Source organism: Tamandua tetradactyla, chromosome 21 (genome assembly GCF_023851605.1).
Source record: "Tamandua tetradactyla isolate mTamTet1 chromosome 21, mTamTet1.pri, whole genome shotgun sequence".
Classification (NCBI taxonomy): Eukaryota; Metazoa; Chordata; class Mammalia; order Pilosa; family Myrmecophagidae; genus Tamandua; species Tamandua tetradactyla.
In genome coordinates, this window is record NC_135347.1 from 54,822,144 (window position 1) to 54,835,234 (window position 13,091).

At 41.9% G+C, this 13,091-nt stretch overlaps 1 protein-coding gene across 10 annotated transcripts in view; it reads right to left on the minus strand.

The window, feature by feature from the left end:
• Window positions 1-13,091, minus strand: part of PDE8B (phosphodiesterase 8B) — a 303,711-nt gene that overhangs the window by 103,122 nt on the left and 187,498 nt on the right. For all 10 annotated transcript variants that reach the window (XM_077139368.1, XM_077139372.1, XM_077139365.1 and 7 more), the window contains 3 exons: window positions 9,790-9,980; window positions 6,493-6,552; window positions 4,152-4,209 (listed from right to left, as the gene is read on the minus strand). In XM_077139368.1, the coding sequence (XP_076995483.1) occupies window positions 4,152-4,209; window positions 6,493-6,552; window positions 9,790-9,980 (309 nt within the window). The remainder of the gene's footprint in view (window positions 1-4,151; window positions 4,210-6,492; window positions 6,553-9,789; window positions 9,981-13,091) is intronic.

The following is a 13,091-nucleotide window of genomic DNA, read 5'->3' on the forward strand; positions in this document are numbered from 1 at the left end:
AAATATGGACAATAAATAAATAATAGGGGTATAATCGGTAAAAACACATTGGGTAGATGGAAATACTAATGGTCAATGAGAAGGAGGGGTAAGGGGTATGGTATGTATGAGTATTTTTCTTTTTATTTCTTTTCCTAGACTGATGCAAATGTTCTAAAAAATGATCATGGTAATAGATACACAGCTATGGATGATACTGTGAGCCACTGACTGCACACCATGTATGCAACATACGTGTGGGAAGATATGTCAATAAAAATATTTTAAAAACTTAGTGGATGAGTGAACGGATAGATGATCAAATAATAAAGCAGAAAATAGAGAAATATGCATTATCATTCATCAGAGAAATATTAAACACCACTGCTCAAGTCCAGCACTTAAAGTAGGCCTTTTTTTACTTGACGATTTCAAAGTCATTTTTATTACATTTCTTATAGATATATACCACATTAGTCAGTGTAGAATACACAAGAAAACTGAGCAATTCTCTCACATGACAGGCCATTACTTAAGAGAAATGATGAAATCAGTGACCAAAAAAGCAAGTAATAAAAATAAGTGAACAGATTTAAGAACAATCCTACTTACTAGTAGGGAAAAATGCCAACTTTTTAATTTATTAAAAATTAGAAGCCTGTGCAAAATTTTCTAAGCAGATGGCTGATGAACTACTAAGTAGAAAAATAAATAATCACAATTCCAAAATATTTCAAACTACCTAATCATATTCTTTTGCCTCTCAGATAGTTAGATAGGTAGAAGTGGAAAGCAGGCCCTGCTGAAGGATATATTTCTTAGATTTCCTTCAACCCAGGTTGGCCAGAGGAAAACAGTCCCTTTTCCCCTCCCCCTAAAACACATGTACACAATGCACACCTCTATTTCCAACCTCCCAAATGGAAGGTTTCTCCCTGGAGGACAGCTGCAAAGCCCCCTAGGTTTCCCTCTGGGTTCCCCACCACTCCAGGCAGAAGCTGGGAAGGACTAAGGAAAGAGCGGAAACCATAAAAATCCACTAAAAAAAAAAAAAAAAGGGAAACACCTTCTCCTTTATTTACAAAGCAAAGTTAAATGCAGGCTCAGCTTTAGCCTTTGGAAGGGTGAAGACCACAAATCACCCTGCAGCAAAGCTCTGAGGGTTTGTTCATTGATGTTCTGTAAGAACAAAATAAGGGTCTTGGGATAAAATGTTTCTAAAATGTTGGGCTAAACCGAGTTAGGCAGGTTTCTTTACTACGGGAGCATCTGACAGCAGATGTGCTATGCTGTGAGTGGGCTCCACATACGGGGTCAATGAACTAGTCACCTCTGGCTCCCCAAATGTATTTCATCACAAAAGGCTTTCTGCATAGCACCCCTATGAAAAGCCTCTGCAAACTAGTGTTACATGGAACCATTTGGGAAGTGCCGTTTTTAGCGGACTGAATACGGAGTTTGGAGTTAAACAAACAGGCATTTGCATCTTGACTTTGTCATGAGTGTGAGTTCTGGCAAGCTAGGCAGTTGTTTTGGGCCTGTTTCCTCCACTGTAAAAATAGAGAAAAGTATGAATCTCTCCTAAGTAGGGGAGGATTAAGTAAATCACCTAGGACTGAGCCTGACAGAGAAGAAACCTTAGCTCCCCACACTCCCAACTCCGCATTAAGCCTCTCGAGGGAGGTACTGTCTTATATTTGTATCCCTGGCATGCCCAGCACATCACGTTGCACCCAGTAAGTGCTCCATAAATACTTGCTGAATTGAATAAGCATCATTACAACTACAAAAAAAAGACAACAAATGTTGAGCTCAAAACAGCAGCACTGCTGGCTTCTCAGAGGGTTGGAGAAGATCGAGCCTCCCCGTGGCTGTCCACTCATGGAGAGCTCCCAAGGGCTACGAGGGGAGTTTGGTGGCCCAGTCTGTTCCTGGATCCCCTCTCAGGGACTGGAGACAGAAGCACTGGCCAATTAGCAAGCCACCCAGGGCTGGGTCTCAGCACATGATTTAATACAATCAAAACAGCTCAGGGATGGGGAAACAAGCCCACGGGAGGCAAGAATAGCCGGCATATTTGGAAGGGTGCTTTAGTAGAGTTGCCAGAGACAGGATTCTGCCTAAAAAAGGAGAAAAGCCCCTTGGAGCTCAGCTGCAGTGGATCTAGTGTGCAGTCACTTAGGATGGAAAGTTTCCACAGGTGCAGAATGCTTACCTCAGAGGAGCAGAAACAATCTCGGGGCACACCGAGCTAGTTGGTGGACGGCTTTGATCAAAGCCAGCAGCAGAGACTGCCAGGTGGCCCCTGAGAGGGAAGGCCTGTCAGGCTCCACAGGGCATTTATTCACTGTGGTTCACTGAGAAAATCAGCAACCTATCAGGACAGAGGGAAATTCAACTTTCCAGAGCAGCACGAATAGGCTACAAAGTGTGTAAAAAGGAAACAATGGGCTCTCCCTCCTAAATTTACTTAATAGCATGGCTACCCAAGAGTGCCAGTTGTGCCTCCAGAAGCCCTTCTGTGAGTGGATGTACGTACAAGCTCAGCTGTCCAGGCGAGGCGCCTTCGCTCCCAACTGTACCAATCCCCATACCAATCAGGGCAGAATTCCAAAAGGGTGCTCGGCAGCACCTATGGGAGTCCTAACCAAGACCATCGCGCTGCTCAACCAGACCACGGCTGGTGAGAAACCCACGTCCTCGCATTCCACAGCTCTTGGCTCAGCTTGGAGGACAATGCTGGGGTGGTTAGCATTAAACAGAGGGTCTACGGAATAGTTTTAGAGTTATTCTCAGACAACAAGTAAGTAAATGTAGCAGGTCTCAGCCACATGGCTCCTCTGCCTATTTTCCTTTTGCAACACTTTACTCCAAAAATCAAAAGCATTGTCTTATGTATTCCCATTAAGATCTAGCACAAAAGAACAGCTTTCAGAACCAAATGCCAACCTATGAAATAAGACATGACAGACAAAGGGAAAGTGTTCGGAGAATGAAGAAAACTGCTAATTAGAAACACTCCTTTCTGTTACACTCTATGAAACACTGTGCTACCTTGAATATTTTATATAATACTGCTACTTTCACATTGATGCATACCAAAGCACAAAATCAACTGCATCACAAATGTGATTTCTGCTTCTCTGTGGAATACAACAAAGAAGGGATTTTTTTTCCCCCAGGGTAGCAAAGCACGTTACTCAGAGCACACAAAGAAATTTTCATAACTTACAAGGCACAGGTAGTACCCTATTTTGGAAGGTTTTATGTGAAAGGATTCATCATACCATCTATTTAAGATTCAGGTTGCTCCTATCAAAAGACCATGAGATGCTCAGTGAGCCTGGTTATTTGATAAGTCTACCTGGAGTAAAAGACCTTAATCTTCAAGTTGAGTATCAATGCTATTCAGGTAGTTGTCATCCAAAGAATTTTTCTCAGATATTTATGGCTTAAACTAGATGTTCAGAGTATACTGCACATCATTTACCTGAGTTTAAATGATCTGCAAAAATTGTATAAGTTATGGATCTCTACCTGAGTTTTTTCCCAAAGGAAATCTTTTTAATAGGAGTAATGCATGCTTGCTATTTAAAAATCTCAAACATATAGAGTTCCTGCATCATTTCTCTACAAAGATTTGTTTAAATATTACGAACTATATTTCTTTTAAACATTCATGTTTTATCCTTTTTTCCCATCCCTTTATCCTTCCTCCTCTTTTAAATCCACTCCACCATCCTTGTTTCATTTCCACACACCTGGACCTTAACAGGCAAACCTTTAGCTGCCAGGGCCTATTCCTACAGCATAATCGACACCAGTCCCCACGAACACAGGCATCCCACACCAATTTGGTGGACTTCACAGAGAATCATGCTTTAGGCACACTGAATCTAATTGACTGGACTGATACAAATGAGGTTACTTTGGGATGACAGAACTTTGGTCTGATATTATAAGAAGCGTTTTAACATCATTACTTATCTGCAGGTAAGATGTATGCACTTAAGAGGGAAAAGGGAACAAAGCTTCATTATCACGTGCTGGTCACTATCCATGAGAACACAGCTACTTCCTCTCTCCTGAAGTCCCGGGGTGTAGTTCCTGTAACAGTCACATGCGGCTATTTTGTTTCGCTGTTAGAAGGTTCTGGCTCATTGTCTACCTACCCTGTTGAAGCCTGCATGGAGAAGAGGAAGGACTGAGGCCTCTTCATGGTCACTCAATCTGTAGCAAAGCAGAAAACGCGGTCACTCAGCAGAAACAAACCTGGACTGCTCACACCGAAACAAGGAGAAAGCGCACTGAGCAAACAGCTTTATCCCAACAGGTCTTTCCGACCCGCATGTGCCCAGAGACATGCAGCTTTCTTCAAGGGAGTGGTGCCTTCCCAGAAGGAGGCTCCCACAGTGGCCTTCCAAATGCAAAAAGGATAAAAACAGTGAAGGAAAAAAAACAGCAGTGTGCCTAAAATGTCCCCACAGGTACTCGAGTGACCTCCTCTAACTCTGGGTGGCCCTGTGGAGCTAGAGCAAAGTTCCAAGCCAACATACGGGGAATGGCCCTGGAAAGGGGCAGGTCCGGTGCGCTGCTCATGCCAGTGTCCCCACTGCCGTCCTCAGAGCATGACTCCCACCCCAAGATCGAGCTGGGCCCAATTCTCAATGTGAGGAAGTCAACTGCAGCACAGGTGGCCTGACCCCACCGCCAAGTGAAGAAGAGGCACCACCGGAATGCAAAGTTAGAAGAGAAGAAGACGAACAAAAAGATGCCTGTCACTTATTTCCCCGGAATGTCTCCTATCCTGAGCCTGCAGCTGGGTCTCAGAACTCCTGAAGGCTGACCCGGGAGCCCAGAGTCCGGGCGCAACATGGTGGGACGGGTGGGCGCACGCCACGGCCGGGCTGCCTCTGCTACCAGAGAGAAACTGTGGCCCCAAGACAGGCAGCAAGTAACATGGGTCACTCATACTAGAAAAAAATGGAACAAAACTGGATGGAGGAACAGAGGAAGAGCAGAATTAGTGCTTATTTGCGGCATTACCTACACCTGATTTCTCCCTTACTGGAAAAGCTGTCCTCTCTCCACTCCCTTTATTTCTCCTCGGGCACTCGGGGTCTACCCTGCTCTGAATGATTCGCAGGGAAGGCACAAAGCGGTTCGAAAGACATTAATCATTTAATTAATCATTTTCTGTTTCATAATCAGGTGACAGACACAGGCACTCATTTTATGATTAATCTTTATGAATATGACATATCTTACAATAATAATAGTAGAAAATCATAAAAAGTAAGCCACAGTAACCATTACTTGTTTAGGACTAGTAAACAGTTTTGCTGTATGACTAGGAAAAAAATAAATGCTTCATTCTGCAGGATAAGCCAGGTTTGGGGGAAAATGCTGTGTGGCTTGGTACACTGCTGGAATCAGAGCTCAGAGTCCCGAGAAGATAAAATGTAAGAAAGAGAGAGCTGCAGATCGGTTCACACGGCAGCGCCCACCCCCACGCACCCCTCAATCCCCCGCCCCGGGGTTCCAGCTTCTACTGGGACAGAAGGGGGGTAAGCAACCAACGAAGACCATTTCTTCCCTTTCCTAGACCACAGCCAGTGGTAGGCAGCACACAAAGCAAAGAAACACAGCTCCCAAGAAGAGACTCAAGGAGTCTCAGGGAAGGAGGAGTCTTTGGTGAGGTCAAGACTTTGAAACTAGGGAACCATCTGGCTTTGGGATGGAGTGTGTCATCTCCCTTGAGCCAGTCTGGCCAAGGCGGGCCACCTTTCTGAGCTGATTTGCCAGCCTGTTGCAAAAGCTGAGTCAGACCCCTCGCTGGGGCCCACATCCAACAGGGCACAGGCTCTAATTAAGGTCTCTCTGAAGCTGATGACAGTCAGTAGGTGACTGCAATGGATTTTCTTACTTGCAAAGAGTTCAACCATGGTAGCATGTACAAACAACTGCTTTTCCTATTGGCTCTTTTCTGTTAAATGCTGGCCATTTCATAAAATAAACCAGCAGAGCCAGTTTCTCTCTGTATATCTAATCTCGCCTACCACTCCACTCCTCTTCTTTACCTCCAACACTCGCATAAATCTTTCTGTTCTGCTTCCTGCTACCAAACAGTCCTAACATAAACTACCCAATCCTTTTCCTGCAACAGATTCAGCACCTCTTTGTTCTCATGCAACAATTTGTTTCTTCTTAAGTGTAAAACAAGCGTTTTTCCATTTCTTTTCTTCAAAGAGAAAGGATAGACAGGAACATGCCCTCTCCAGACTGCCTCCTCTCCAGACCTTCTATTGGCTTCTAGCATGTAATTAGTAATCTTTTTACCTGGGGTGTGTGAAACTAACCAACCAAGGCCAGGTCTAAGGTTGGTGTGCTTGGACCGGGAAAAAAAAAAAAAAAAAAGCCCCTTGCATTAGTAGCTCAGAGACAGGATTACATCAGACAAATGCTTCAGAATGAAGAGTACTCGTCCCAGCCAGGGACGGGAGATGAGCTTACGCTTGCGAAACCACCGCAAGGATCACGGTGTGCTCGGAGGGATTTGTGGCCCGGATCGACCTGCAACGAGAAGGTCCAAGTCAAACAAGGTCAGCTGGGCCAGGTGACAGGCAACGAACGTGCAACTTCTTTACACTGAAAACGGCACAAAACCAAATGTCGCTCTAAAGGGAAAGTCTGAAAACATGTTGAAGATGACACAGGAAGGTGCCCTTGGACTTAGGACAATTTCTTTGTTTAATTAAAAAAAAATTTTTTTTAACTCCCAGGCAATTAGCCAACAGGTCAGAGCTGCCAACTTTTCACTTCAAAAAATGGCAAATTCCACTGAAATTTCATGTTTCTGATTGAAATTCCACTTTGCAATAAATTGGCAGTCCTACAGTCTTCTACTTATCAGTTTGTACTTGGAGAGCTAATTGAGCTGGATCTTTTCTTTTAAAATAGTTGGTAGTTTGGAAAAATGGCCTAATAATAAAAAATGAAAGTACTCTCTGGCAGCTGAATATATAAATGTGGGTTAAAGCTATTAAAAAAGGTACAAAGATCTATCCTAATTCTTCTGTTGTACTGTTGTTTGTGCTCAGATACTCTAAGCAACTGGTCATCGGTTGGGACTGAAAATGTTGTAATACAGTTGTCTGTAATTATATTTGTTGTACTTAGACACATTTACATAAAGTTATCTATTCTTTAGAAATACAACAGGACAAAACATACAAGGATGTAGAATTCTGAGGTCCCTCAGTGTTCTCCAAAGATGTGCTATGCTGCAGCTCGGATTCTGGATTATTCTGGTCAGGGCACTGTGAATTGGATGAACTTTTAGTCAAGGGCCACATACTTGAACCTTGTTACAAAAAGAATGCTTGTTTTGACCTCTCGCTTTGGTCTGGCCTCTGCTTATTTTGAGATCCCTCGGAAAGGAACTATCATCTTCAAGAACAGAAGGCTCAAGGCTATTTCTGAGTAACTGTGAAACAACGTGTATTTGTTTTTCCTTCTAGCTATTGGCATTTCTGCTCCTTTCCACTTTACTATGTACGTGCGCGCGCATGCGCGCTCCCTTCCCCCAGGAACAGCCAGCTCATATTGCTTCATCCTCTATAAACAACTACAAATTTTCCTGACCTTTCTCAAAAAATGTACCTTCCCCAGGTCCTATTCCTGGAGACCCCACTCTATGTGGGCGGAAAGCTCCAGAAAGTGATCAGCTGCTATCTACCTGGGAGTGAAGCTCCCCTTGCGGATAAATGGTACTTGAACAAGCTCCTTTGGAGACAATGCCTGAACTCTCTGTGGGACAGGAGTCAATAAGTCTCCAAAGCTAGGGCCAACTACCTCCTGTTCAGCCACCCAGCAAAACAGGTCCTGCTAAGTAAGGCAAATCTACACTGATTTTATACTGAGGTGCCTACTGGATTACTCAGTAGAAATACCAATTAGCACAGTGTTCTAAGGGTACGCTCTAATCTCTAGGGAAACACTAAATACTCCTCACCTTCGTTCAGCCTATTCTACCCCAAAGAAGCATCGAGGGTCTACTGCTGGCTACATTCCACGGGGGGAGCCCTCGGGCAGAGGCTAACACACATCATGAACATGACTGGGCTGCAGCACAAACTCTCTGGGCTTCTTTTGGGACTGGCTTCCAAGTTTTGGTTTTCTTCCTGCTGCTTACCTCTTCTCTCATCCCTCCAAAGGAACTGGTCTAGTGAGAGGGATATAGACCTCTTGCTGGTAGAGAGTATTAAGGGAAACTTGAGGGGAGAAGGGGTGGTGCCCGAGGACGCATGTCAGGCTGAGTTCCAGGCTAGTTTGGACATATTGTCTAGCTCCATAGATGGAAATAAAGAACGTGTACCTGCAAGGAGTGTATCCTGCCCACCCCCAGCCTCCCTAGGGAATGCACGCTGGCGGTCAAGCATTCAGGAGTCTGGCCACCCTCAAAATAACCAACACTGGTCAGTGACATGCTGCCAGGTATGTTAAGCTGGCTTCTGGACTGCACAGATGCCCCAGCTGTTTCTCTGTGCCGCTAAGACAAAGGTGGATCGTTGGGAAACAAAGCGAAATCTCTCTAAATTCAAGGAAGAATGTAAAGCTTACCTGCTAAACTGGGCCTCTGCCTGAACTAAAAAATTTCTTCCCATTAACTTTTTTTTAACAACTGAAATTTGTCTTAAATCCATGTCTATACAAAATATATATTATTTTTACTACAAAGCACTGTAAGAAAAGTAAATGAAGACCAAGAAAAAAAACAGATATCATATACAAATGACTCGATTTTATCCTGAAAATCATTTAAAAAGAAAAAGAAATATTTCTTAGTATTTAAAATATCCTCCAAATATTTTATGATCAAATACATACATTTTAAATAGGCAGATATTTCTATGCAGAAAGATTAGCTTATTTGAGACCAGCAAAACTATTTAAAAATAATTTCATGAGAAAAATTCTTCTTTGGGAAACTTTGAAGATCATCAAAGAATACAGTAAGGCAAGGCCTATGAGGAGAAACGTCTCCCAATCCACTAATTTCTTCTCAGGGTACCAAAGGTTCCAAGAAGCATTTCCCCATCTTTCATTTCTCTTAGCAATATTCAAGATAATTTCAACTCCCTATGAATTGGAGTCTGTCCTGGTTTAGCATTTAATTAGCGACCTCTTCCCATCTAGCTTCAAAGCATTTTATTTCTGCCAAATGGATCCGTTCATCCAGAGCTAAGTCTTTTGACTATGCATTTATTTATGAACAGGCATGCTTTTCCTGCCCAGAGCACAGGCATTTCTGTAAACAAGCAGGGGGGTTGGGTCCTTGGAAGATTTTTCTGCTGCTGCAGAGTGACTGCCTTTGCTCCTTTTGCTACCCATCTGTGTCAGGCAGGGAAAAATTTCTATTTCAACACGTTTGATGCTCATTTTGGGACAGAATAATGAGAACTGAAGTATCTGGTTTAAATCCAAACCATAGCTGTGTAATAAGAACTCTGTGAATTTTAATGTTTTTCTTGACATTTGAGCAACACTTGGAGGGGATAAATATGCTGAAGTTTTCTGTGCAGCCACACTCATACTTCAATACAGCCCAAACGTGGAAACATAGAAAAGGTGAGATAAATCCACAGAAGGACTGCAGCTTTCATTACAGAAATCCATATAACTGCTTAGAAATGTCAACGCCTATTTTAGAGATATTTGGAATGGAACTAAACACATTTATAAATGAAGCACGTTTTAAATGGATTATTAAATAGACATTTACTAAGCATATTAAATTGTGGCGAGTACCTGCACACAACTTCTGCATCGAAGTTTCGAGTTTGTCTGTGATCGATTACAATAATTTCATGATGCTTATCTAAAAAGCATTCAAGGGCTGACTCTGGAGTCCGAGCAATATTGCACCTATAACCGGCTCTGTCACAGGCCCACCAGAATCCATCGCTCTGATTATCTTCCTTCGCAAAGATCAGCAAAACCTGAAACACACAGAAAAGGTCATCTGGACAGCAGTAATCATCTTTAGAGATGGTTTTAAAAACAGGCCTCTGGGGTAAAGCCACCTGGCTTCAATGACATCTCCTCCAATGGGGAACAAGGTCTGTAAGTTATTTTGTCTCTTTAGCCCTCGGCTTCTCAACTGCAAGATGTGAGTATTACCAGTGTCATATGCGCTAGTTGTGAGAACTGAATGATTGAGCCCAGGCTGAACACTCAGCCAGTCTGGGAGGAGTTGTTATTCACTTCAATTACACGTAGTTTTAGTCTCCTAATTAGCTTTGTTTTTAAGTAAACTAAACAGCGAAATTATTAACAGGATGAATAGCCCAGGTAAATTACGGCTCCCATGAACACACACGTGCATATAGCTGGTTCCAGCGCAATGGTGTTTGCCTGCAGTCCCTATACACCATTTCTTTGAACTTAGCACCAAGGTTCCTACAAGGATACAAAAAAATGACGGCACTTGAAGAACCTCATTAACTAATTCCTAACACCATCATGAAACGTGAAGCTGATGGAGTTAACCGAGGAGAAAGTGCCTCACTGAGAAGCACAGCCCCACCCACTGAAGGGAAGGCAGCGATGGTTCACACACTGGTCCCATCCCTGTCCTGTAGCCCAGATCCTCTGCCAGCTGGAAAGACAGAGACAGCCTCCCCATCACCTGAACTTCCTTTCTTATTTGTTTAAGGTTTCTCCCCCTCACTGGAATTAAGCTTCAGGAGAGCAAAGACTTGTTCCCTTTTGCATCCTTCGTGCCCACCATGGGGCTGGCACTAACTGCTTAGTAGCCATCTGCTAAATGATAGAAGAACTCCTGTTAAGTTCTTCTGAAAAATGCAAGAGGAGTTTATTCTCAATAGGAATAAGATGACCTCACAGAATCGGATCTAATAAGAAATCCACCCAATAATCTCATTTAATATCCTCCAGCACCCATTTCTGATTTAAATAATTAGGAATAGAAGGACAGTTTCTCAATGTGAAGAGTTTTAAAATTAATAGCCAATATCACTCATTATGGAAAAACACCAAATATTTTTCATTTAAAATAAGAAACAGATAAATAGTTTCGTATGATCGTATTTTTTTTCTTTGCATGGGCAGGCACAGGAATCGAACCCAGGTCTCTGGCATGGCAGGCAAGAACTCTGCCTGCTGAGCCATAGTGGCCCACCCTGATTGTAGTTTTAAAACATTTTATTAGTGGGAAATTGGAAATATTATTGGAAACAATTATATGAAAAGCTTCATGCAGGCATGGTCCAGCTTCACGATTACCAGCTCCTGGTCATGTGGTTTCATCTCTATACCTTCCCACTTTCCCAATTCTCATATTATTTTGAGGCAAATCCCAGATATAATTTCATCTATAAATATATCGGCATGTGTGCTGGTCTGAAACTGTTATGTACCACAGAAAAGCCGTGTTCTTGAATCCTGAGTCAATAGTGATGGGGGGGTCTTTTTATTAAGTTGTCTCTATGGTGATGTGATCCACCCACTTGCAGGTGGGACTTTTTGATTAGGTGTTGTCCATGGAATGTGTCTCCACTCATTCAAGTTGGGGTTGCTTACAGGAGTCTTTTAAGGGGGACCCATTTTGGAAAAAGCTTCAGAACTGACACAGACTAGAGACCTTTGGAGATACAGAAGGAAAACACCCCCGGGGAAGCCTTTTGAAATGAGAAGCTGGGAGAGAAGGAAAGAAAGCTAGCAGAGGTCGCCCTGTACCTTCCTGGCTGACAGAAAAATCCCATATGTCATCGGCCCTTTCTTGAATCAAAGTATCGATTCTCTGGATGCCTTAGTTTCGACATTTTTATGGACTCAGAACTGTAAATTTGTGACTTAATAAAGTCCCTTTTTACAAGTCATTCCATTTCTGATGTATTGCATTCTGGCAACTTCAGCAAACCAAAACAGTTTTAACAGCATCTGTTAAAGATAAGGGTCCTTTCCTAAAAAAAACAAAACCACAATGCCATTCCATACCTAAAATCTGCAAGCAAGTCCTTAAAGTTATCAAACATCTAGTTATAGCATAAATATCATTATTTACACTTTGTTTGAATCAGGATCCAAATACGATTCCCACATTGCAAATGATTAAGATAGCCCTTAAATTTCTTTTCATCTTTCTATTCCTTGCTTTTTTTTTTCCCCCTTCAGCATGGGCAGGCTCCAGGAATTGAACCTGTGTCTCCAGCATGGCATGGCAGGTGAGAACTCTGCTACTGAGCCACCAGTGCCTGCCTCTATTCCTTGTTTTTTATTTGCTGATGAAATTAGTCATATATTTTATAAATTTGCAGTTAATGTAATAGACATTAAGTACAATACAAACAAGTAACACTCAAAAACCAGAATATAAAATTATCACTATTTTCAGATAATATGCATCAAGTCAACCCAAAAGAATCAAGTATAAAAATTAAGAATTAGTAAGGATCCACTAATCTGAAAAGAGAACATGATAAGGAGTACACACAAACAAATTTCTTTTCTATCAAGGAAGTTGACTATCTGGGGGGAGGGGAGTCAAGATAAATTCTCTGCCATATCCTATACCATAATATACTCCAGAGGCCTTAAAAATCTAAATGTAAAAATAAAAAAAAAATTTAAAAATCATGCTAAAAAATGAACTGGGGGAGACTATTCCTAACAAATATAGCAGAAAAGGTATAATTTTCGTCCACATAAAGAACCATTACATATCAATAAGAATACTTATAGCCCAAAATAAAACTCTGGAAGGAGATAGAGACAATTCACAGAAGAAATACAAGTGGCCAAAGGCATTAAAAAATTCTCAACATCATTAGCAATCAAAGATATGCAGATTAAGTGATATGATACTATTTTTAACTTATCAATTTGACAAAGGTTTTTTGGAAATGTTCAGATGGGTTCAAAATTACAGTTGATTTAGATACTCTTATTGGTAATTAGATTTGTTGCAATATTTATGGAAAACAGTTTAGCAATAAGTAATACAAATCTCATGAGAGTCGGTGTTCTTGACTGTGCAATTCCACTTCTGGTAATTTGTCTTAAGGAAATAAGATATGGACAAATATTTG